We start from the raw sequence: 25,612 nt of genomic DNA, 5'->3' as shown, positions 1-25,612 counted from the left end.
GTATTTTTGATACATTAGAACTATTAGACTGCTGCTGTATATAATGTGGTGGCTGAAATAATCTTTTACACTACAGAACCTAAGGTGTATGTCCTCTGTTATACGTACCAAATATATGAAATACATTTATTAAGACCATATCACTGTCATACAGCTGACAAAAGTGCACTTTCTCAATCTTTTTTTAATTTGGTTTACTTGCAGCTGCTAGGGTTAAGAGCTCACTGAATTTCAAATACAAACTTATTTTGGATGAGAGGGACCTCAGTTGTTACTGGCAATATTTCTATTGTTTTGTGTGTGTGAAAATGAATTGGCTTGTAGAATTAATTTGTAATACTTATAGTTATGTCTGTTTCAGGATTTGAAATAAAATCCTGAAAATAACGAAAATGCTTGTTTGTCATTTGAATTCCTGGAAAAAAAGGTTTGACCAGCGCAGCAAACCTTCCTTTCAGTAAAGGAAGGTCGTGACTGCTGCATTCAAGTCAGCAGAAATGTCTTCCACTCAGCAAAATGACTTGGGCCCCGTCCAGAACAGCCTCTAGTCCTTTTATTGACATTGTCAATCCTAACAGGACCAAGCACGTAGTCCATCAAAGAGCAAAGGTAAGGAGACTGACGCAGAGCTTCCTTCATCCTACGTCTATCCAATCCATTCAGATGAACTGGAGTGTCAGGGGAGTTGGGCTGCTTTTCTAGTCGGAGCCTGCGGAATCCAGATAGATCCATATTTAAATGGCCAAGTGTCCTACAGACTTAAATCAGCAGAAAATAGAATCCTGATTGAACTATATTACAATAAGCAGATGTTAGAAATGTCATGCACTGTGTGTTTTTTGTCACAGTTGTGTTGTCGGTCCTAAGATTAGGGGGAATCAAAAAAGACACAGGACAAGCATCATAGTAATGATAATAATTTATTTATTTAGGTAGAGGAAGAGTCTTTGGCAGTGAAGAACACAGGAATCCGAGGGCAATTTCATAAGGGGGGAAAGTTTTAAATGAAGTGCTGCATGGAGAAAAATGATAATGACAGTCGGGACAATATCACACAGATCCAACCATGAGCCAGTTCTCCCAGTGGGCCGGTAACATTATGCCTTTAAAACTCGGTGGTGGTGTACACAGTGATTTCCGTTCAGCCCCAGGAACACTTAACCAGTTGCGGTGACATTGGATTATGGCACAGCATGACTATAACCTTGGAGGATCTGCAGGAGTGGAGGGTAACTGAAAGAAAACAGTCAGCCATTTGGTCGGTGAGAGTGTTTATCTACCAATCTGTCGCTATTACGTGATTGGTGTTAGTGATGGTGTAGTGACACTGTATGATGTTCAGAATGACAGAGTGAACAAGAGGGTGTGTATGGCACAGTGTATGAGATGAACAGATGGGAGCTTGGTAATGTTAGTGCATGTGGGGGTGGTTATAGCTTTTGGATGTGATGGTGTGTGCATGCATAAGTGAACTGTCCCTCGGTAAAGATTTCCAAATGTATCACAGTAAAATCTGGCACTGGCTTTTTTTTTCTTCTGACATTATCTGAATTCGTTTACATTTCCTTTAAAATCTTCCATCACTCTCCATGCTGATAAACATTTCTGGCCTGACTTGTGTTACAAAAAACATGTAAAAAAGCAACAATTACAAACATACATAGTAATTCATTTAGTGAAGAGGGAGTAAGCCACTATCAGAGTGGCTCGCTCTTTCCTCCATATTCACATCCCGCTGGCAACTCCTACTCACTAACAAGTGCAACTCTATAGTTCATATAATGAAGGGCAAGGAGGTACAAGTAGGCATCAGTTCTGAGACTCTGCATGGTGCTTTCCATTCCAGTAAGTCAGTTCCCTCCTCTGTGTTCTTGTTAACTTGCTCCATAAATCTTTGCTGCATTTAAATGCAACAAAGGTGATACAAGGATGAGCCAAGCATTTTTTTGACAGGGGATAATTGGGAGGTGGGAGGGGGCGTGCGGGAACTGTTTTCTGGACTGGAATGCAGCACGACTTGCGTCTCTACGCCCTAGAGATAGGGCAGCTAAGGCCATTTCAATATTTGTCAAGGACTTGTTAAAACCAAGTAACGGAACCAATCAGAATGCAGACACACTGCATTCGTCACACAGCTCACAATATGAGAGGGGAAGAACACACACTGTGCACACTGTGCACAAGGCGGACATGACAGGTAAACACGGCGGAGAAGGGAAAATAATGACATCACAGCTCCTGTCAATCAGTCAATAAATCAATCATTCAGAATATTGACAGAAGTCCATTCATTCATCAATAAAGGCAACAGGACTGGACACTCAGTCTACTTCTCCTGCTATTCATCCATCCATCTATCCATTCAAACATCCATCCATTTCTCCATTCATCCCCCCTTCTACCTATCACCAGAATAGGAATATTCAGCTGTACAGACATCACAGGACAAAAGCAGTTCATTAAAATGAGAATACTGTTGGAGGTCAGGAGTTCGGCTGCTCCTGCAATGTGTGCAAAAACCTCTTGCTGTGAAGAGTGTTGGCCACTTGGGGTCGCTGTTTCACTCTATCACAGGCATCGCTAGTCAAAAAGTCTCTAGTCCCACTGGCACAGCAGTCACACTACACATCTGCGGTCCACAGCAGGGTTCGGCAAGGGGCTGGAGAGAACGGGATGGGATGGCAGAGTACAGGATGAGACAAGGTGAGAGTCAAAGTGGAGCTCTTTAAGAGTCTGAGAACTCATCGGCCCCATCTGTTAGAGCTCCTTGAATCCAGCGCTCTTCATATCCATTTATCCATTCATCCCCAAACCATCCAGCCTCTCCACCGTATGCCCTACAGTCAACACCCAGCCCATGCCCTGTATTGTCCTGGGTTAGGGGGTGTAAGGGCAAACTGCTGCGGTCAAAGCTCTGCAGTCCGGCGTCACAGAGTCACCTTGCTGAGTCTGAGGGAGAGGCTGGAGCGGTGCTGCGTGCGAGGGAGTGTGGAGCTACACCGGCTGCGCAGCTGGACCGGCCGCAACGCCGAGCCTCGCACCCGCAGCAGGAAGTCAAAGTTGGCCGAGGTGTTCATGGCGTAAAATACGTTGGCGTTGTCTGGAATCACCAGCTCTGAGAGAGATAAGAGAAGAAGAGAGAGACCAGAGTGTGAGTGTGAGGTTCAAGCTCTTGTACAGTGCTATGAGTCAGTAATACATTGTTCATCGTGGTTCATCACTTTGCTCAGGAAACAGCTGATTAGTCAAAAACATGTGATTCAAATGCTGAATTGCAAATCGTGCGTTTTATCAGATCTTCAAGTTCTTACCAACTATTGCAACAGCCTCAGCTTACTGTATTTACTGTAACTCAGATTTTATTTCTTGGAAGTATACTGTATCTGAAAGATGTAGGCAAAACTGGTTTGAGCACATTAGCGCTCATAGTTTTTAATGCCTTTATCTATTACTACATGCATAGAAAATTACTGGGGAAATTAACTATTCCCTCAAGATTCCCTCAGGGATCCCGGAGGATCCATGGACCCTACATAAAAAAAACTTGATATGGTCGTAGAAGCGTGCCTCACCTCTCTCCTCAGAGATGACCTGTACCAGCTCATATCCCTCCTCCGGCTCCACCTCCAGGTTGTGCTTGGCCATGGCTCTAGAAATTACAGCCGGAGTTTTGTCTTGACTGGTCAGCTGGGTAGGGAACAGAAAGAATAAATTAAGGTTTTTGCTATTTTATGATGTTTGAGTAAAGTTAAAGCTATGTCCTCACGCTCACACAGACACATGCACACAACTGCTCACCAGTATGCTCTTGTAGAGGTTCCCGTTGCCTTGCTCCAGACTGACTCTTATGATGCACGCGTCCTGGGCCTGGGTGTTGTAAGCTGGGGGCTGGCTTGGGGAGCAAGGGGAGATGGGCGTAAGGGAGACGGAGCGCCTGTGGCTGCAGGGGGGCCCGGGGAGTGAGGGAGACGCAGGGGTCAGCGCGACACTGGCTGAAGACGAGCTGGTGTCCATGGAGTGGAGAGAATTACAAGAGGAGGATTCTGATAGCTGAGGACACAAATAAAGAACAGCGGTCAAACATAAATACACATAATCTGATCATTTATTAATAGTTATTTGAGGCAGACATAAACTAGAGCTGGAATTATTGGAACAAAATGACAGATGCAAGGCTCAAAAGAGATGAGGGGAGCTAAATAAAAGTGTTTTTTGTATAAAACCTTGCCACCACTAACTATTACACAGAGGAAAAAGAGAGAAACCCCACTGTGTGACCAAGGAGAATGCTTAGTGTGTGGTTCTGCAACCCACCTTGTTCTGCTGGGAGTCTGAGGTGTGTATGGGGGTGAGTCCCTCGCTGTCTGAAGGGCTACTGGAGTCACTGGAGGACACGCTGACAGAGTCCATGCTCTCCCCTGAGCTGCCAGTAGGGGGCGAGCGTGGCATCTCTCTGACCGGAGAGCTGGCTGCCGTGGCGTCTGCTCCCAGAAACAGCCTGGAAAGCAGAGGGAATGGGGTTTTTAGAGAATAAAATAAATAGGTCACATTAATCCCCTGCCATAATACCTCAAAAATGACAGTCAGAGAAATCCAAGCCGAGGCAAATGATTTTAGAGTTGGTTTAAAGCTGCACCTTCTTGCTTTAGATTCTATTACGACGTGTTTTCTGTTATGTACTCACAGGCTGAGTCTCTTCACCATGCTTTTGCGAGGTTTGGGTGAAGTTGGACTGCTGTCACCGAGGCCTTCGATCTCACAAGACAAGGCATAGCTGCAAGAGAGAGGAAAGAGATTACATGAATAACAAATCATAAGCCAATACCAAACCACCATGTAGCCAATTGGTTTGGGGATTGTGAGTTCTGAGTGAGAGAGAGAAAGAAAGTGAAAGAGAGAGTGAGGAGAATGAGAAAAGAGAGCTCACGGAGCAGCACAAAAACAAGTACAATAGATCAGTAGGGAGCATAGACATGACATAAGAGAACAGTGGGGAGAGGCGAGGAGAAAGGGAGAGAGAAAGAAGCTTTATTGTGTGTGTGTGTGTGTGTGTGTGTGTGAACAATAGACCCAATAGACCATGTACTCATGCACTAATTTCCTGTTATCTAATGGATAACAGAGAGCAATGACGACAAGGAGATATTCTGAGTAAAGCAGGAGATGATAACTGTACCTGTCCTCCTCGCTGTGCTGCGGCTGGCTCTTGAACCAGCGGAGGAAGGCCGGGTCGGGACTCAGACAGTAGCTGTTACAGGCCGACTGCAGCAGCTTGATCTGAGCTATCACCTCAAACTCCTGCAGAGGGAGAAATACAGATAGAGCGACAGAGAGTGAGTTATCAGTGTTAGATCCCTCCACTTCAAAACATGCCACATATGGGCCTAGCTTATCATGTGATAATAGTGTCAGAAGAGGCTGCAGCAGCTACTCACCCTGCGTCTCTTCTCAAAGTTGATCAGACCACCCTGCGGAGGAAACAAAGAGCACGCTGTCAGACCCGAGACATCACATACCAGCGGCGGCTTAGACAAACAGCATTAGGTGGACCACTCCAAAAACGGCCCAGCAAAATTCCTCACACACTCATGGAAACTTACGCTCCAGTTTCTGACAGCGGTTACATAGAGAGACACTCAGATCTACGGAGTTCTGTAAACTCACAGACACATGCTCTCAAATATTGAAATACACACAAGTGCACACACACACACACACACACACACACACTTCTTTCAGCAGGTGTTACGGTAAGGTTCTTACCTCTACTAGGTCAGGCAGAGCTGTATCCAGCATGGTCAGGTCGGTTAGAAAAGTCCCCAAGTACGGTATCGTTCCTTGCATTGCTCCCTGTGGAGAAAGACACATTGATTTGATTTATTTGATGACTTTAAAAACACACTAAGCATAAATAAAAACAATAAGGATTCCACAATAAAGTCTTATTTACATTGTGGTCCTTGTGATTTACAGATGGCAAGGCAGGTTTGGCTCACGTTACAGTACATTAATTTGGATGAATGTGCTGTTTAAAAATATAAAGGTCTATTTCCTATTTCCTTTGAACAGACCCTTTCGTCTAGCTGGATCTCTTGGTAAACCAGCCTTTGTCTCACCATTTCCTTCTGCAGCTGTAGTCTCTTGTGGGTGCGCTTCTGGTGCTCCTTGGCACAGCTCTCCAGACTGGCAAACTTTGAAGTGCCTTCCTGTAGAGGAAACAGAAGCCAGTTTTAGTCATCACCATTATAGCCAATGAATGAATAAATGTTTCCAGCAATTAGCAATCAGGTCTCTAGAAATAAGATCTAAACACTAAACACAAATTGGGGATTTGTTGAGAGGACAGGGCAAGCAGAAACTGAATTAAGTGAGGTAAATGATCTCCCATTTGCTAAATATTTACTTATTCATAACTTGATAACAGTATTGGGATTAAAACAAAACTGAGAGGGCATTCATCCAAAGCATCTGGTTTGAAATAGGTAAAGGAAGGAAGGAAGGAAGGACTCACCCTCATGAGCAGCTCTCTGCTGGTCAGGTAGTTGTTGTGGTCTGAGAAAATGTCTGACAGCTCCTCAAATGTCTGCATGCTGTCTCTGTGACAACCACAGATCAATGTTAGACAATGGACATACATGGGACACCAAGCAACTGACATAAATGTGCAAAATAGACGTCTCAGTGATCCTGTCGAATCCTGCCAAAAGGCTGATTCTTCTGTCAAGACCGACTGAGAGTACCTGCATAGCTTAGAGAATGGAAACTTACTTGTGCACACAGGCCCATGCCCTTTTCAGCCGGTACAGAGGGTTGGACTGCAGCGCAGACACGATGGCTCGCAGAGAGGAGAAGTTCTTACGTATACGACACTCCTGGAAGAAGACAAGTAACACAAGGGAAATCATAACTTGGCCCATATTTGATCCATTGCTTGTGCATGTTTATGTATCAATGTGTGTGTGTGTGTGTGTGCATGTGTTCCTGCCTACCTGAGCGATGTCTATCCAGCGCTGGATGACCCGCGCTCTGAGGTGCGGTCTGATCTGTCTGCGTTTCAGCACTGTGCTGACCACGCAGGCCGCCACGGCATTGAACTGGGTGATGGTGGCACGGATGGTGGGGGCGCTGTGTTTGTTCTGCTTCTTATCCCTCTGAGACCAGATGGAGCCCAGACAGTGGTGGGGCACCACCTTTTTAAACAGCAGCTGGAACAGAAGGAGGGATAGGAGTTAGTATGAGAAGGACACTGAGGAAGAAGAAATATAAAACAAAGTGGCACCTAGTTCAACACTAAACAATGCTGTACATTTTTTATTGCATTATCAAACTGGCCACTACTTGGGGCTACGTAACCTTTCCCTCCCACACACCAGACCCTGCCAGTACACCTAATCCCCACTCTGCCACTCTTTCTGTCTCATTTCCCCTGCACCATCCTTTCCTCCTCTTACCGCATCCATATAAGTCAGTTGCTCGGCTACCAGGTCGGCCTCGAATGACAGGAAGTCCTCCTGGACCTCGATCTCCACTTCCTCTTCCTCCCCCAGGCAGAAAGAACTGTTGCCGTGGAAACCAGCTGAAAGCAGCCAAACAGATTCAATTTTTACTCATAAGAAATTTGACACTGAAGAAAGAAAAAGAAATGGTGTAGTGTTGTAGAGATTGTGAGATAGTGTCAATCCTCTGTAAAAAACCATACTGTGATTAAAACATATCGTATTATTAGAGTTTTGGAGAATTATTTGGACATGTGCACACCATGATACAACATCGATAGAGTATGCAAGATTGTATGAAAACAAATATATAACAACCTGTTTCACTAGACATGCAAACATCATGAAGCTACTCTCTAATAATCAAGATGTTTTTCTAAATAATCAGTCCGGACTCAGGATAATAATTTTGTTGTATGCATGTAAACACAGTCAGTGTGACTCCCCCCTATATGTACATATCAGACTGTTATTCAGACAGTTACCATCAGTGTCATCAATGTTGGCCTGACTCTGCAGCAGCTCCAGCAGACTCTGTGCCCGTCTGAGCGTCTCCGAACCTGGCAGGGCCCTCTGCAGGTAGTCCATCAGCCTGTGGAGGCAGGGGTAGTCTGGGGGCTCCTGGAAGTCTTCTGGACACTGGTCCAGCCAGGCGCGCAGGATCGAAGCCAAGGCACTGAGGGGAGGAAGGGGAAAAGAGAGGTTTAAGAGAGTTAAGAGAGCTGGCACAGATAGAAGGACAGATGTGGTGAGAACAGTCGGGCTCTCCCAGACGCACAGTGCTGAAAGTTGTAATAAACTGCTATCTAGAGTAAAGTGTCCATGTGGAATAGATGGAGATGTACGTGTAAAGAAAGGGGGAACAGAAGAGTAAAGGTTTAGATGTCTAATATCTTACTTTCTGATGGCTCCTTTGGTTTCAGAGCCTTGGCATCTGTCTGTGTTTCGTTCATTTTCTTCCACGCTTCCATACCTGCGAGAGAGAATGAGGAGAGAAAATATGTCAAACAACTAGAACTTCAAATGCAATAATGTCAAATACATTATTTTACCTTTAGGTGTAAAAACAGGCAGTTAATAAAGCAATGTTGCATTTTCATAGATTTTTAGTCTGCATTTTTATTCATGAATGGGACACTATTAACTTAAAAACACAGCTTGCTCCAGCCCTACCTGTCCAGCAGCAGCTGCAGTACAGTCTGTGTGCTGGCAAAGGCTCTGTAAGTGGACAGGAAGATGGAGGTGTAGGTGAGGTCGTTGTCTCCAAACGCCGTCAATAACGTCTCCACCAGACGCTCCAGTGTTCCAGCCCGGATACTCCGGATTTTGCAGGTCTCCAGCTGGCTCACCGTGTGGCCGGGAGGCAAACGGTCCCCCTCCGCCTACACACACACACACACACACACACACACACACAGACAGTTTTAACACGGCTGAACCAGTGTGAACTGAACTGAGCTGTATTATAATGTATTGTAATGGCTTGGCTGGTGGTTGCAAAGTCTTTCTTTGCTTTCTTTGGCTGTGGATACATGTGATTGCATCTTTACTGTAATGGTGTGAACTGTATTATCATCTCCTATAATCAAAGAGAGAACTTAAAATCATCTGAAAGAATGGATGAAGTTGGGCACTGAGAACAGGTAAGCTCCAAACTGGGAAGTACAGGCAGTGGAACAAATGATGAGAACAGGGGAAAAAGATGGAGGGGGAGAACGGGGAAGGATAAGTGTGGCCTATATTTAATTCCGATTTCAGCAGATGTGTCCGACTATTGTGTCTGCAGGGAGAGAGAACGAGCGCTTGCAAAAAGGGAGCGAGAGAGTAAAAGAAGAGGGGGCAGAGACCGGGAGAGAGGCAAAGAAAGAGAGAGACCTTGGTGCAGTTAGCACGCTACAACAGGAAACGCTCCAATCTGCTTTTAATCACAGCGCGCCCCTCCTCCACCCGTCCCACTGGCTGAGACAGACAGAGGAGGACAACTAGCCAAGTTCTCCCACCACTCTCGTCTGATAACAACTCAGTACACACAAGAAATATGCTGACTTCACTAATCACTATGAGCTGACCTACTGTACAGTGCTATGCAGGTCACACACACACACACACAGGCAGAATAAAGACCAGCTAACCCAACACTGGTATCTGACAATTCACAATACATCGCATATATGCTGACTTCACTTGCAAATACTGTAGACACACACACACATACACACACTCTGTAAACAATGTATGAGTGTCGGGCTACAATTGTACTGAATGCAGTTGCTCTTGTCCACTGTTCCCTGACAACTTACTATTCATTGTAAATAGCTGATTTCTCAATAGAGAGCACTCTCTATTCTACTCTATTCAATGGAGAGTACATTATAAAATACCCACATTGTTTTGATTAGCTCTGATACATTGTGAGCAGTTGGCAACCCATGCTGCGGCCAGTACAGTCTTGGTAAGTAAAGCCTCAGTGAGCTACAGAGGGCCGTTGCTGCTATTTATCTCTTCCTTTAATGAGCTAATCTCCGTCTCCCATGTCGGCAACATGGCGACAACAGGGAAACAAACAAACAACACAACATCCTGATTTTTCTTGTAAGCAAGGGAAAGCCCATCCATGTTTTTTTAACCTCTTCCATATATTTGAGTTGTGATTTCTGATATGCTGTGTTCATGCATGTAAGTTGGCAAATAAACGAGATTCCTGAAGCTATTACTGAACAGACTTACTTATAAGACAAACTAAAGACAATGTCCCTAGTTTGTGGTAAATAGTTGTAATTCATAATAAGGCACAGTATATCTATTGATATACACATCTTCTTGGTGTGGTGATATATACACACACACACAAAGTTTTGACAGAGGAAAAACATTTAAAAGACAATGCCTTGTATGCACTGGAAAAATGCTCAAGAAGTCTTTTAATCACTCTTCTTGTTATAACAGCGATTCATAAAACATTGCTATAACAGGGGAATGAGCAGTTTTGTTGGCAGTCAGGAAAGTCAGGAAATCACATGCTCTGGCTAAACAGTCCAGCTCTGGTGAAACTGTTGATTTTCAGCAGCCAGCTCAGGGTGTTGTCTAAACTGGGAGAATTATAGCTCAAATGTTAAAACAACAGCCCTTGTGGAGCACAATGCTGAGAGACGCCCCACAACTGAAAGCAGCGGCCTGCTTCAAACAATAGAGTTCAGGTTTTCTCTGTTTAAATTCTGCAGTCTGCACATACAGCAGTAACACGACAAAAAGCACTCCAAGGTCTGACAGCAATAATACCATTCATGCCCTTTTAGTAGTGCTATTCAAAGAAAAAAACATTTGTGCACTCAAGTCTTCTTTATGATGCATGTTGTAAAGTAATGACATTGTAATTTACAGTCATCAAACTATACAACTAGATAACTATACACCATCTACAGCTCACAATGTGCGAGACAGTCCATTTCACCTGTTATAAAATCTCCACTGCTCATGTTTTTCACCTCTCAACAGGTAGAGAGTGTGGAAAAAGCATCACGTTCCAATGGATAATTGACTTTGCAGTGGTTTGAGTGCTGGTCTCGTCTCCTCTGAGGAAGAACTGCATCAACTGAGACTCTTATCGACGTCAGAGATCAGAAGGGCCTACTCACCCCCAGCCATCTTGCTCCCTTGTTGGCCGCCTGCTGGATCTGAACCCTCTTCAATGTCACGTTGTAGATGGCTCCCTCCTCCACTTCCTCCCCCCAGTCCTGCACCGAGCTCTGCATGGAGGGAATAACAGGGAAGCGGTTAGGAACCTCGAGAGGAGAGAAGAGAAGAGAAGAGAAGAGAAGAGAAGAGAAGAGAAGAGAAGAGAAGAGAAGAGAAGAGAAGCCACTTGAAAGGAGACGGCAGTAAAATAAATTGTGGGAGAACAAAGGTGCTGTTAGAAGAAAAGGGCATAATGATTTTCTGAGATTTAACTGCTACACGTGTCAATTGAAGTCAAGATAGTTTAGCAGAATGGATAATAGGTATTAACTTTTTATGAGACCGCTTGATGAAAGAAAAGCAGGAGGAAAAATGACAGACATACTGACATACACACACACACAACACTCACTAACACAAACTAGGAAGAAGAGACTAAAGTGCAGTAAAGCAACAAGAACCACCTTCCCAACCCCCACTTCAACAGCTAGCCAGGTTTCCCTCCCTCTCTCCCCCTCTCATTCCCCGTCTCTCCATCTCTTTCACTCTTTCCCTCCCAATCGCTCTTACAGAACTACAGTTAGAGGTGGAGGAGCTGGAGGTGACGGCCTGAAGGGATGAATGACTCAAACAAACCCCAACGTAGCAAAACAACTGAGATCTGCACCAGGTTTTCCGTCTGTTAATATGTGCCTCAGTCTGTCTGTTTGTCTGTCTACCTGATATCCAGAGTTTCTCCAAACAATACAAGCCAAGAGACCTTGATACCAAACCTGTGGCTCTATACAAACCTAGAGGGTATCATACTGCGGCATAAACACACTCAAACCAAATCTTAAAACTACATGTATTTGTGCGCATCTTGCAGGCATGGACACATATGCATCATGTCTGTCTCTGGTAGTAAATCACTATAGTGACAAACTGCAGCGCGCATAAACAAACAGCCAAGGAGTAACGGAGCCAGGGATCCGCATAGTAACAACAGAGAAGACATCAACACATGGAGAGAGACAGAGAGAGAAAGAGAGACAAAAACAGAGACAGAGAGACAGAGAGAGAGAGAGAGCAGCCAACTCTAAACACAACACATATCATGGCCAAGTCCACACACACACACACACACACACACACACACAGGAGACAGCCAAGATCACTCTCACTTGTCCCAACTTTCCCCATTTAAACAGTTCAATGGCAAAGTCCACTTTCTCCCCAAACAGAAGAGACGCCAGCTGGGGGTCAAGGGTCAGAGCCGCCGTTAACGGGCTCAATGGCCGGTCCTGAGGGCCGGTGGCACTCGGCCACGACTGGGGCCGTAGTGGAGCTGTGTTTGGGTTCGAACAAAAACAACTCATGCAGAAATGGAGAAACCCACCCCAAATAATAAACACAGAGATAAAAACCAAGAGAGAAAGAGAGAGAGGAGAGAGGGGCCCCTCACCATAGAGAGAGGAGTTTAACGGACTCTAACAGATAAAACCAGCAAGCATGTCTGTTTCCCATCCGTTTTCCTGTACAGTACTGCATGTCTCGCTCCTTACTGCGCCTGTCTGTCTCCTTACCTACATGTCTGTCTGTCTCCCTGTTATCCTCACTGTCTGTCTGTTCCCTACGCTGCGTTCACCTGCCTGCCTTTCTGTCAGCAAATGTGTCAAACTGCCTGTCTCTCTGCCTCTCTCCCTCTCTCTCTCCCTCTCTCTGCTGGCTGCCGGCTGGCTGGCTGGCGCGGAGACAGATAAATACATCAGTCCATGAGTCATGCAGTCCACACTCCCAAAACAATAGCAGGAGGTCTCTCTGCTGGCCGGCCCGGGCTGCTGAGTTCACAGTCTGCAACACAGAGCCCCGCTTTTTGTCAGCCAGAGAGCGAGAGATGTTTTTTTCAGAGCAGGGTTTTAAAAAGCTCTGGCCGCTTTGTGTACCGAGTTCGGGGCTTATGGCGCAAACGCAAAGGCCCCGAGCTGGAAAGGGGCGGCGTGGGAGAGAGACCAAAACAGTTACTCTGCCGTAGAGATATTTCTATCCATCCAGTTTGTTAATCTGACATCCAATACAGGTCCGTCAGAAACCTACAGGCGTCTGTGAATAGGGATGAGTTAACAGAGTGCATGGTATATCAAATGACCCGGGGAGAGACGTAAACAGGATGAGTTGTTTACTCTCTGCACTCTCACACTAGGCTAGGATCCGTCTGAGGAAGATGCTCACAAAGTGTATAGAGGAGGAGACTGAGAGGGAAAGAAGAATATTTCCTTCAAATACTGCTTATCTGCCTCCTATACTGCCCCCCACCCCTCCTCAACACACACACACACACACACACACACACACAAACAAACAAACACACACACACCCCAGACTATCAGAAAGCACTGGCGTTTATCAGCAGTGTGTGAAACAATAGTCTCAAGATAACAACAACAACAACAACAGTGTTAAAGCTTTGGCGCTGATCTGTTGGCTTTTGTGCTCTCCTCGCCTGGACGCAGCTGGGAGAGAGAGAGAGAGAGAGAGAGAGAGAGAGAGAGAGAGAGAGAGAGAGAGAGAGAGAGAGAGAGAGAGAGATGGCCCCGGGGCCTCGCCAATTGTTCCCTCTCTGTTTCACTGTGGGCCCCCAGACAAAAGTTTTCATATCCATAGTCTGGGAGGGGAAACCTAGCGGATCGAGTTCATATTCTGGCGGAGCTGAGTTTTTCTTTTTTTTCTTTTTATCCCCCCTCACGTTTCCACCTACAGCCCTACTTTGCGCGAAATCTTTGCGCACACCAGCAATGTAGGTTACAAGGGATTTAAAAGTCCACAACACAACAGACGGGGAGTAAAAACAATTAAAACTCAATGTTCAAATTTATCCCCCGCTCGGCCCCCCCTCCTCTCCTTTCCCCTTTATCCGCTACTTTCCCAAGCCTAATAGCCTAACACCCCCCTCCCTCTCCCTCCCTCCCTCCCTCCCTCTCTCTCTCCAGCCTCTCTCTTCAAGCTGACTTCTTCAAAACCACAAAATCAACAACAGTCCACAGGATGGAAAACAGCGGAACTTTTTTTTTGTTTTTTACCATCTTAGTTTTCCAGGCGAATTTCATGGTCAGCGTTTCTCTCATGATCCGGGGACAGCATCAGAACTCGCGAATAGTCCGCCAAGGAAAGAAGAAGATGCGTTTTATTCCCGACCCGACTGGTAAATCTCTTCTCCTTCACCACACACACACACACACACACACACACACGTCCGATCCGTCAGAGATCTCTTGTCTGCTGCTGCTCCCCCCTCCTCTCCAAACTCCAAATCCGCCTCCTCTCTCTTTCAGAAACCCCCTCTTCTACTCAATGGCCAAACTCCTCCTCCTGCACTCACTACGCTCCCCTCCAAACTCCTCCTCTTCTCCTTTTGATTTCCATCACTCTGACAACAATATGCGGTCAGACGCAGGGAAGTGGTTTGCGTCCCCACTTTTCATTTGCGTAATACCCAAGAACCCATCTTTTTTAGCCTGCATGGCATAAATCTTTTTAATAGGAAATTCATAAGTAAAAGTAAAAGCAGGATCAAACCGATGTGAGTCGTCGTTGTTGTTCCTGTTTTATTATTATTAAGAAAAACCTAAATAATAGTTTTCAGGAAATAAACTTGACATTAATCTTTATAATTTATAGTATAGGCATAGAAAGCAGTATCAAATTGATGTAAAGTCGTTGTTTTTGTGTGTTTTTGTTGCTGTTTTATTATTAAGGAAAACATAAATAATGCTTTTCAGAAAATAAAATTTACATAAATCTTTCTGATATAAAACATATGGTATACATCACTGAAAGCAGTATCAGATTTAACAGACATCTAACAGATTTTAGTTGTTTTTGTTTGTTTATTTCTGTTTTTGTTTGTTTTTGTTAGAGGTTTTAATTTGTTTGGTTTATCATTAGTAAGAAAAACATATATAATGCTTTTCAGAAAATGAAATGTTTATGATACCAAGTGCATAGTATAGTAGTAGTAGTATCATTGCAAACTGATGTAAGTGTTGTTGTCTTGCTGTTTTTGTTAGTTTTTGTTGTTTGTTGTTATTTGTTTTTGATGGGTTTTTTTCATATAATAATAAATAATAAACTAATAAATGAATGCTTTTCAGAAAATAAAATGTATTTTTGTTTGTATTGGTTGTCATCACTCTTAACAAAATGTGTGCTATATAGTACTGCCAGTGCTTGTACCATGGCAGAACCCCTGTTTGTGGTATGAGGAACCCTTTTAGCCTTTATACCACCATGCTCAAATGGTTCTACATAGAACCTTCACGCTGCTATAAGGAACCCTTTGAGAACCTATGAAATGTTCTTTGTTCTGATTTGCTAGTTGTGTTACTTTAATAAATCAGAGGGTTCTTTGGGTCATTACAGTTCTGTACAGAATCAGAACCAAAGACCCCTTGAAGAACCCTCATGTATACTTTTCCCACCTTAATATTTACGACCACATCACTGGTCATACATGGAAAACATTGTCTTGATTTCATCCGCCGAGACAACAAGTGATGTAGGCTGCAGCTCCCTTGTGTGTGAAGCAGCTGCGGCCACACAGTGCCTGCGTGGGACAATACAAGGAAGGCTGCAGATGCTGTCACTACTGTGCATTGTCAGTGGCAGAATGGGAGAATAGCAGAGTGTGTGAGAATGGGCGACACTGTTCCACTGTGTATGAGCCTGCACACGTAGTCAGACTGCCCACTTGTGTGAATAAATGGGAAGATATGAATCGAGCGTTGACTTTGTGAGGGGTCTTTATGCACCAACTTGTATTGTAACTCTATATCAAATGTGAGCAAGCATTGGTTCATAAGTTTTCAAGTGCATTTTGAAGTCCGCTGACTAAATGTCACGCACTCTTACTGACTGAGACATGAACTTCACCAGCTCACAAGGACTGTCAGCAGACAATGGGAACCTTATGATACTTATTGTGGTCTGCCTCAGTGGGAGAGATGGCTAGACCTGCCGTGGCCTCCTTTTCAGTGTGTGTGTGTGTGTGTGTGTGTGTGTGTGTGTGTGTGTGTGAGAGAGAGAGTGAAGCTGGATGTACGTGATATGCCTACCCACTCCCCTCGCTCCCATAACACCAGCATGTAACCCCAACGTCACACATAGCGTCAGTGGCTGTCACACATCACGCTGTGTCAGGCTGGGTGCACAGTGTGAGCACACACACAGCCACACACACACACACACACACATGCACACTATCCTTTGGCGTCACTACTCCTCCCCAGCCTGTATAGCCTCCAGCGAGGGTGGCACTCACTCTGCTTGGAGGGTGCGGCAATGAAGGGCCAGGGAAGCCCTCTGTATGCCTTTGTGTGTGTTTCTCAGTGTGCGGTAATGTGTGTGTGTGTGTGTGTGTGTGTGTGTGTGAGAGTGTGCTGGCTATCAGTTTGCTTGCTGACTGTTCAGGCTGCCTCGCTGGCTGTTTCACTGGCTGGGTTCCAGTTCCCAGGCCGGGCCGCCCTGGTGTCCACATGCGTCTCCGGGGCTCTGGGAAGCCCAGAGGGGCAGTGGGAAGGTCGCGACCCCAAGCGACCTCCGGCTCTGCCCCCGGGGGATTGGTGTGTTGCTCTCACAGGGGGGAGTGATGTCATATCTCGGCGCAAACAAGACTTCTGACAAATGTGACAGTCGGACTGACGGATGAGCACATGAGTATGCACGCATCAGAGGTTGCAAACTTAAAACCTGAATGAGAAAGTTATTCTTTTGCTCTGGGGTTCAGGCCCATGAAAAATATGTTAATACTTTTATCATAAAGGGACCTACCAGAGAAAAAGTCTTTGAATCATTTTGGGGGCTTCCCCATAGTTTAAGATACTGAACAGGATAGCAGGCTGCATCAGGGTTCAGTTAATTTTCCCATAATTGAACCGTCTTAACTGGACCCTAAGCTTCCATTTCTCTCTCTAACAATCTCCACATCAGATTGCCTATAGACATAACAAGAGCAAAAGTGAATGTAAAACACAATATGATAGAAGTGAATGGCATCCTCACATTGCTATGGAAGACAACAGTATCACCTGGTGAAACCCTGGAAAGGGTAGTACATTTTGCATGTGTTATTCCTGCAATGTAATACAGGCCCATCTCAATAAAAACTAGCTTCACTTTCTCTGATAGAGTGGTTGCGTAGCTCTACTTAGGAAAACCCTTGATGAGGGCGATGTCATTTTTTATAATGTGTTCCTGCCATTATTGAATTTCCCAAACACTCTCTCTTCTCCGTATCACAAGCACAGAACGGTACAGACAGAGAAGGGGACAAAAACAGGAGGAGCACCGCTTGCACTGTTATTGCACCACTGTGGGGAAAAACGCACATTCCAGGAAATCTCCCACTTCCTGCCTCCAGCCTCCTGACTCCAGCAAGGCTGCTGTCCTCATACCTGACTGGCTGGGGAGCCTCGCTAGCCTGGAGCATGGTCATAAAACTAGACCAGTGAGAGGAGAGGAGAGGAGAGGAGAGGAGGAGAGGAGGAGAGGAGAGGAGAGGAGAGGAGAGGAGAGGAGAGGAGAGGAGAGGAGAGGAGAGGAGAGGAGATATGACAGGGAGGAGAGGAGAGAAGAGGAGGTAGGACAGAGGGGAGAAAGGGTGATAAAAAGGGGATTCCTGATGCAGGCAGACAGAGCAGAGGAGACTGACTACCGCTCAACAATCCTTTAGGGATACAGTACAGGCATAACAGACGCAGATGCAGACACACACACACACACACACACACACACCCTTACTCCTGTACACACAGAGGTCAGTGAATGGGATGGGTCTTGGGGAGCATGTCTAACGTTTCTGTGTTTACTCCAAAGATAAGAAGGTCATGTGTCAGAGAAAGTGTAGGACACTGTTGAGTTTAGCTTGAACTGAGCTTGTACTTTGTGTGTGTGTGTGCGAGTGTGTGTTAGTGTGGGAGAGTTCACAGTACAGCCAGAAACTGTGAGAGGAGCCATTTTGGTGGAAAGACAAGCATGACACAATAACAGGACCATCTGCGACTGAGAGAAAATGATTTCATACTTCAGGCTGGAAAGAGACGCCCTGAGTGCTTTCCTTTCTGCTTGACACAAGCAAACAGAGAAGAGGAGACTCATCTCTTCGCCCTGTGAGAGGAGTGTTAGCAGAGACTGGAGCCAAAGTCTCCGATGGAAAGTCATTGCGTAACATGAAAAATTAAGAGGATCTTTGCACTTCTCGCATCTCTGGACCAACTGTTTCGGTAAAACACACAGTCATTCTCGATGCATTTTAATCATTACTGTCTGCGAAAAATGCATTTCATCATACACTGTTCTCTGTTTCCTGTGTTTTGGAGACCGCAGCATGTATCGTGCATAGGTATGCGTACAAATATTTGGGGTCATGCGTGTCTGTGTGCACAAAGTTTAGATGTACTTATCTCGCATATGAATGAGTTTCACTGTATGTTTGTGTGTGGTTTGTGGGTTTGTGTTTCTTCAGCATACTGCCCAGTAGAGGGCAGAGTTCATAAACCACTGTGTTTATCCAGAGTCAGCAGTGGGCTCTGCCAGACCAGGCCAGCACCGGCCAGCATGTATAATGCTGGAGCAACAATACCGGAGGAGCCAGATTTATGGTGCAGGGTTATGATGATCTGCCATAACTCTATAAAACCCAAGAGCTGCACAATCAAAGTTAAGTGTCTTGGTCTTTGTTCAAGGGCACCGAGGCTGCTGCCATGCGCTCCCCCCATGCGCATCTTGTAATTTAACAGTTGTTTTACAAGGCAGGTCAATAAAGTTAACAGTCAACACAACAGATAAGGCAACAACAACAGTAGGGACACAGAAGCAAAAACAATGAAGATGCATACGGATAAGCACATGCAAACTAACTCTTACTAATCTCTCCCTTTCTCTCTCTCACACACAAACACACAGCTGCATCATTTTCTTCTTCTCCCTCCTTTTCCTTCTCCCTCCTTCCCTCCTTCTCTCTCTCTCTCTCACTCTCTCTCTCTGTTTCTCTCAGTTCTTTGGTCTGTTGGATCCATTGTTCAAACAGCCACATCAAGGCCCTCCCTGCCTCTCTCCTTCCCTCTCCCCCTCTCTTCTCTTATGTCATGTCTCTGCTCCCCTCTGATCTATTGTTCTTGCTCTTCTTGTGCTCTCTCTCTCTCTCTCTCTCTCCCCCACTCTAGAGGGATGACATCACCACTGTTGCCAGTAAAGTCCAGTCCTTCAGACCCCTCCTCCACACTCCACACTAAATCACAACTAACCCTCCAAACAGCCGCACACTTTGAGGAAAGCGGCACCTTAGAACTATCAGTGTTGAACACTTTAACTCTCTTGCTCCCGGTTTTATTAACACCAAATCTACAATCATGTTTATGTGGTGTAATGCTTAATTGTGGCATTAAGTAGAAACGACTGGTTCTAAATCAAAGACATCAACAACTCATCTATACAGCGAACTGCTGCTGCACCAAAACAAACATAATCCACTCTGGAAGTATGATGACTCAGATGGTAAGCCGGTGGTTAAGACGAGTGAAGCTCATTTCAGGTGTTCCTGTATGTAGGAGTGTTACGGTAAATCAGGGTCCCCCCCTCCCCTTCATGAGCCCCAACCATGACCCCCTAGCTCTAAACCCTGCTAAGCCCTGCCTGAACTGGTCTGGACTGGCCTGGCTGTCTGTCTGACCCCCTGCGAGAGGGAGATGGACCATCTGTTCCCCAGTAGATACGACTGTAGATTGTCACATGTGCAACAAAAACAACACACACCAACAGTCTAGCCGGTAACACAGCAGTGAGAACTCATTCACCAAAACCTATAGAACCAAAACCTACACAGCACAACACAATTTCACCACACGATTGCATAGCTGTTTGTAACGTTACACTTAGTTTATAAGCACCACACTTCATTATTTACTTAAATGAGATTATTTGGTCTGATTGTACTTATCTAACCTGTGCTGTAAGAAAAAAAGTCCCTTGTAAAGACGTAAAAGTCCCTCAAAGTCTTATTTCTGCTTCTAATTTTAATTCCAAGTGCTGTTTCATTTCTGTCTATCATTCTGTTAGTGCAAAATCTAAGTGTGAAGCATATATTACATTGTAGGAACTGAAACTGCTTTACTGATATACACACAATAAGTGTTAGAAAAAAATAAGCTGTAGCTGTACTGACTGGACACGAACTTTGCACAAAAACAGGCACTAACAACGAGCCGTCGCCACAACATGGACATGAAATCAGAAAAATATAGAAAGACATTTACTTTGTAGTATGACATTGTAACAATATAGACAAACCAAATATATGATTAAAAACATGCCACTACTTAGCTAAAAAAATACACTACATCTTCCTTGTAATACAGTCAGTGTATTTCTTTGTAGCTGTTTGTCGTGGTTTGACCTTAGCAGAGTTATATAGTTAGTAATGTGCTGACATGCTGGACTGTGTGAGTGCTGACCACTCATATTAATAACTGTCCTCTGGACACCAGGCAGCCCCCAGCTTTACCCGCTAATGCCACACACACACACACACACACACACACACACACACACACACGCTGATACACACATCACAATGCCAGCTTGATCCTAGTCATGCGTCCTGGCTTACACTGCATACCCTGCCTGAGCGGGAAAAGGAATAGAGAATGGAGGGTAGTGTGTGTGTGTGTGTGTGTGTGTGTGTGTGTGTGTGTGTGTGTGTGCGTGTATGAAGGAAAATTAGAGGGGCTTATTTAGCATGCCTAGAGAGCCACACTCATCTGCTACCATACCACACACACATGGGCTGCTGATTATTGACTGAGGCACTTTGCCACACACACACACACACACACACACACACACACACACACACACAGAGAGAGCTACCAATCCATCAGAACCAAACCAAATCAAAGAAGTGTGCTGCACATATTGCCTTCTGCTCCCTACAAATAATGCCCCTCCCTCCCACACACACACACACACACGCTAACAAACCACCACAAAACACACACCCATCCCCATATGGTGTGATGAGTTTCTGCCCCAGTTGAGTGAGCGGCTCCTGTGGAGTTGTGGCCCTGGGCTGGACGCTGTGGTGACAGCGACAATACCCACAGTATTGACTTCTTCACACCATTCCTATTATGTGACCTAATTAGGCCAGAGATCACAATATGAACCTTTATAGAGCGGTGGGACAACCAGACAGCTCGACATGCTAGGGGTCGCCCAAGTGTGTAAACACCATCTTAAAAGACCTGGACAACAAAGACCTGGACTCTGGTGAAGGGGGAAGATTGTATATTGGGAATTGTGCAAAAAAGGATGCACAATAGACTTGACTGAAGTACAACACGGTACTGTGCCTTGTATTATCAGTGCTGAACATTGCCACTTTCATGATGCTTAATGGGTTAACCAAGACTGATGCTTCCCCAGCTAAACACCAGCTGTGCCAGATCTCTAGACCTCTATGTAGAACCAACTGCTGCAAAATGTTTTGATATTTCACAAAGGTTCTGGGACAACAGCAGAAGCAAATGAAACATGGTACCAAGCCATATAGTGCAAGTCTTGGCAAGACCGATGAATCACAATAACAGACGGAACCGATGTTGTCAAATCATCAAAACACATGACAAGGAAGGAAGAATCAAAACCTTTAGAATGGAAACACTGAGACGTCACTGGGCAATAACCCTGGAACGTGCACTTCTCTGTTCAAACGAGGAGAAAGGGGAAGGAGGAGTGCTAACTCAGCTGTCCTCTTTTTCAATGGAAAACACGCCATCAACTAAATTTCTCTGCCCTCTCTTTCTCTCTCCCCCTTTTTCCTGCATGTTCCAAAATTACTTCTGCATTTCCAGTGAATGACCCGCTGAGGTTATTGAATTGCCCTGGTGGTTATTGTGAGCCAACAGGTGTGTTTGTGATGAATATTCCCTCCATTGGAGTTCATTGATCTGCCTGCATCATCACATTTTTGCTTAATTATGTTGCTCTATCACTGAATAACAGTGAACCGTATCAAAGTACCCAGCATACCTCCAAAGTGCAGTATTAAAGTGCAGCACAGTGCACTATGGTAACACGCTGCGATGTGCTGAGTGTACTGGTCAAAGACTCTCACTTCTGGTAACTCAGATGAACCCTGTGCAGCTGGGTTCAAACCTGGTTAGCGTCCTTTGCCTCTCCTCCTTTTCAATGCATATTCCAACGTCTGAATAATGTTAACGGAATTCAAAAGATGCACTTTGATGATTGAAGTTGATTTGCTCTGATTTACTGTATCAGAGATATGTTATGGTGGTCTATTTCGTTTGCTCCATCTTTCTGTCAATCTCTCTGTCCTTGAGTTTGTGTGAACATGTGTGTGTGTGTGTGTGTGTGTGTGTGTATCAGTTATTATGGGAGTCTCAGTGTTCTCAATGTGACATGGACCGGTGATAGTGACTGACACCTCAGCACTCCTGCCTCCTCTCTGACCTGAACTGTGGACCTGACAACCGTCTCTAACCACTCAGCGGGGCGATTTAAGAGATGCAATCAGTCCAATCACTGGCTTTATGGCTGGACTGGTTTCATAACCTCAGATAGAGAGAGAGAGAGAGAGAGAGAGGTGATGAAGGATGTGATAACCATTCCATGCAAGCAGAAATGCAAAGTCTCCAGCCTCCAAGCCAGCGCTGGCTGGACAGACTTACAAAATGAGATAACATGTGTAAAGGTTATGCAATCATTGTCCTTTATCACAAAAATGATGCAGCTTGTTTGAGTGTTTCTGTGCTGCTTTGTAACAAAATCAGGGTGGTGGGGTGCTGCTGCAAAAGGCAGGACCCAAGTAGTCAATGTATACTTAAATCAAATCGTGTAATTTTGATAAACACAAATTTTAAATGACTGAGTCCACCTCCAGTTCCAAGGTCATCCCACTGATTGTTTATGCTTATTTAATTTTATTGAAGCCATTTTAAATTCTCTACTCCAGTTATGAGGACAATGAGGACTCAATAAAAAACAGTCACAAGGAAGAAGCGCTGTGCTTCTGACATCCAAAGGCTGCGGTGTGTGTAAGCTGACACTCGCAATGTTAGTTAATAGCTACAGTATGTCTAGATACAGGAATCTGTGTGTGTGTGTGTGTGTGTGTGTGTGTGCACAAGCTGCCCTCCAGCCTCCTTACCCCGTGAAACAATTGTCGGAAACAGTCCTGTGAGCCGGGAAGACACGTCAGCCAGGATGTCAGATAGAGAGAGAGGAGGATGATCACCAAACATTCAGTCTAAAGGCTGAAAACACCGACCTTACATACAAGTGAGAGTCGCCTGGTTGAAATATCGATGTGCCATGTAAGTAATCAATCACTACAAAAACAGGGTGTTTACATAATAATGTGGTAATGAGGTATTCAACTCATCCCCGTAGGGAGATTCGGGGTTTTGCTCAAGCAGCAGGTTGGATGCTGACTGACTTGAAGGCTTGATGGTCTGTGCCAAACATAAACACCAAATACATATTTTCACCATAATAAGATTACTCCCAGTGTACACACACACAAACACACGCGCGAACAATTACCCTAATATAAGCCTTTTCACTTTTTCAGCCCAGAATAATCACATTGTTATGAGTAGTAGACACACGTATTGTCATGTAAGCAAAAATCTTTGTATACATGCTATTCATCCAGCTGATACATGCTGATGTAATTATGACAGTTGGGTACTGAAGAAAAGTGACTAATGCCTGTTCTGTGAACTCTCTGACGGTCAGCAGGACTCAGAGTTCACACACACGCACAGTGACCAGTAAGCGGTAGTTACAGTGAATGCGGCTGACTGTCACAGGAGGTCAGCTCTCTTCCCCTCTGTGTCACGAAAGTTTACAGTCTAGTTAGCGTTATTGCACCATGAGCTGCAGGGTTAGGGTTATGCATAAGTGCAATTTCATTGAGAGGTGAAGCTGATTGCCCTACTTTAAATCACTGAACTGATAATGAGATACAATCATTTGAGAAAATTACCAACCAATCACTGATGGTTCCCTGAGTTGAGCAACTTGATAAGGGGTGGATCCTGCGTCATGTTTTAATTTGACCTCAAAATTAAAATTCCCAAAATGCACTGCATCGACAAGGTGTTTATGCAGATGTGGCGTAAGAGTGTAAACCGCTGGGATGCGGGACGTGTCACTAGCGGTTAGCTGTCCATGTGACCGGCAGCCCGGCCAGAACTGCTGAGTCCAGAACAGCCGCAGCTTTGCTCTGCTTTACCCTTCAGCAACAGTCAAAGGCCGCTCTCTCTCTCTCTCTCTCTCTCTCTCACACACACACACACACACACGCACACACACATACACACACAGGCACTCGCATAACCTCTCTCTTCCTCTATCTATCTCTTCCTTTGCCCCTCTGCTGTTTCCTCAAAATCACCACAGACATCCCGCAAACAGACCTTGGAGGAATAACAAACACTACCCATCTATCTCTTCCCCCGCTGCATGTCTTTCACTGTTTATAACTCCAAACCTTTCTCTCAGCGGATTGTTCTTTTTTTTATTATTCCATATTGGAGTTCCCTATACTGTTCTGAACGCACGGATGTTTTTCACAGCGCTGCATCATCCTTGAATCTATCGATATTCACAAAGTCTTTGACACCGAAAAACATTGCATCGCCTCATACACTCCAAGACAACAGAGGGCAGAGGAAGGAGAGTCATGAGAAGGCCAACATCTGCTGAAATGTTTAACAAGACTGGAAGTACCTGTAGGCCTACTTCCCAGAATTAAAAAAAACCCAGATATGAAACAAACAGTGAGGTTAACACACACACTCTTCTCTCAATTACTCTGCTCTACACACACTTCTTCACGTCTTAACACACACTTCTACACTTCTCAACACACACTTCTTCACTTCTCAACACACACTTCTTCACTTCTCAACACACACTTCTACACTTCTCAACACACACTTCTACACTTCTCAACACACACTTCTTCACGTCTTAACACACACTTCTTCACTTCTCAACACACACTTCTACACTTCTCAACACACACTTCTACACTTCTCAACACACACTTCTTCACTTCTCAACACACACTTCTTCACGTCTCAACACACACTTCTACACGTCTCAACACATCTCCCATGTCTGTACTGACCCAGTGGCGCGGGCTGCTCTCTGGGGAGCGCGGCTGGTACCTCTGCAGGGCGACCCCTCCCTCCCCCTCCAGCAGCAGGGTGCTGTCCAGGTCGGGACAGTGGTGGTGGGGCCCCGGGGTCCAGGGCAGCAGGGTGGCCAGAGGGTAGTGAGAGATCATACTGACCGCCTGGATCAGCGGCAGGGGCGACAGGGCTGGAAGGGCATGCTCAAATATGGAGGGCAGGGTGGATGGGGCCTTGCTCAGGCTGCCG

At 45.2% G+C, this 25,612-nt stretch overlaps 1 protein-coding gene across 2 annotated transcripts; it reads right to left on the bottom strand.

Moving 5' to 3' along the window:
• Positions 1-907: 907 nt before the first annotated feature.
• On the bottom strand, positions 908-25,612 carry rgl1 (ral guanine nucleotide dissociation stimulator-like 1). Of its 2 annotated transcripts, none has more exons than XM_071921943.2 (18): positions 25,360-25,612; positions 11,132-11,242; positions 8,670-8,878; positions 8,395-8,469; positions 7,982-8,172; positions 7,452-7,576; positions 6,990-7,205; positions 6,769-6,872; positions 6,512-6,596; positions 6,117-6,206; positions 5,764-5,850; positions 5,436-5,468; positions 5,177-5,298; positions 4,685-4,774; positions 4,315-4,498; positions 3,799-4,050; positions 3,573-3,687; positions 908-3,115 (listed from the first exon to the last, which is right to left on the bottom strand). In XM_071921943.2, exons 1-18 carry the CDS (start codon positions 25,516-25,518, stop codon positions 2,928-2,930), a joined length of 2,436 nt encoding a protein of 811 aa, XP_071778044.1. In that variant the 5' UTR covers positions 25,519-25,612; the 3' UTR covers positions 908-2,927. The 2 variants fall into 2 exon arrangements, with proteins under 2 accessions (XP_071778044.1, XP_071778045.1); XM_071921944.2 differs by lacking the exon at positions 25,360-25,612 and adding an exon at positions 14,231-14,437.

This window comes from Centroberyx gerrardi, chromosome 9 (assembly GCF_048128805.1).
Source record: "Centroberyx gerrardi isolate f3 chromosome 9, fCenGer3.hap1.cur.20231027, whole genome shotgun sequence".
NCBI lineage: Eukaryota > Metazoa > Chordata > Actinopteri > Beryciformes > Berycidae > Centroberyx > Centroberyx gerrardi.
Note: the sequence above shows the minus strand (reverse complement) of the source record. Positions and strands in the feature narration are given on the sequence as shown.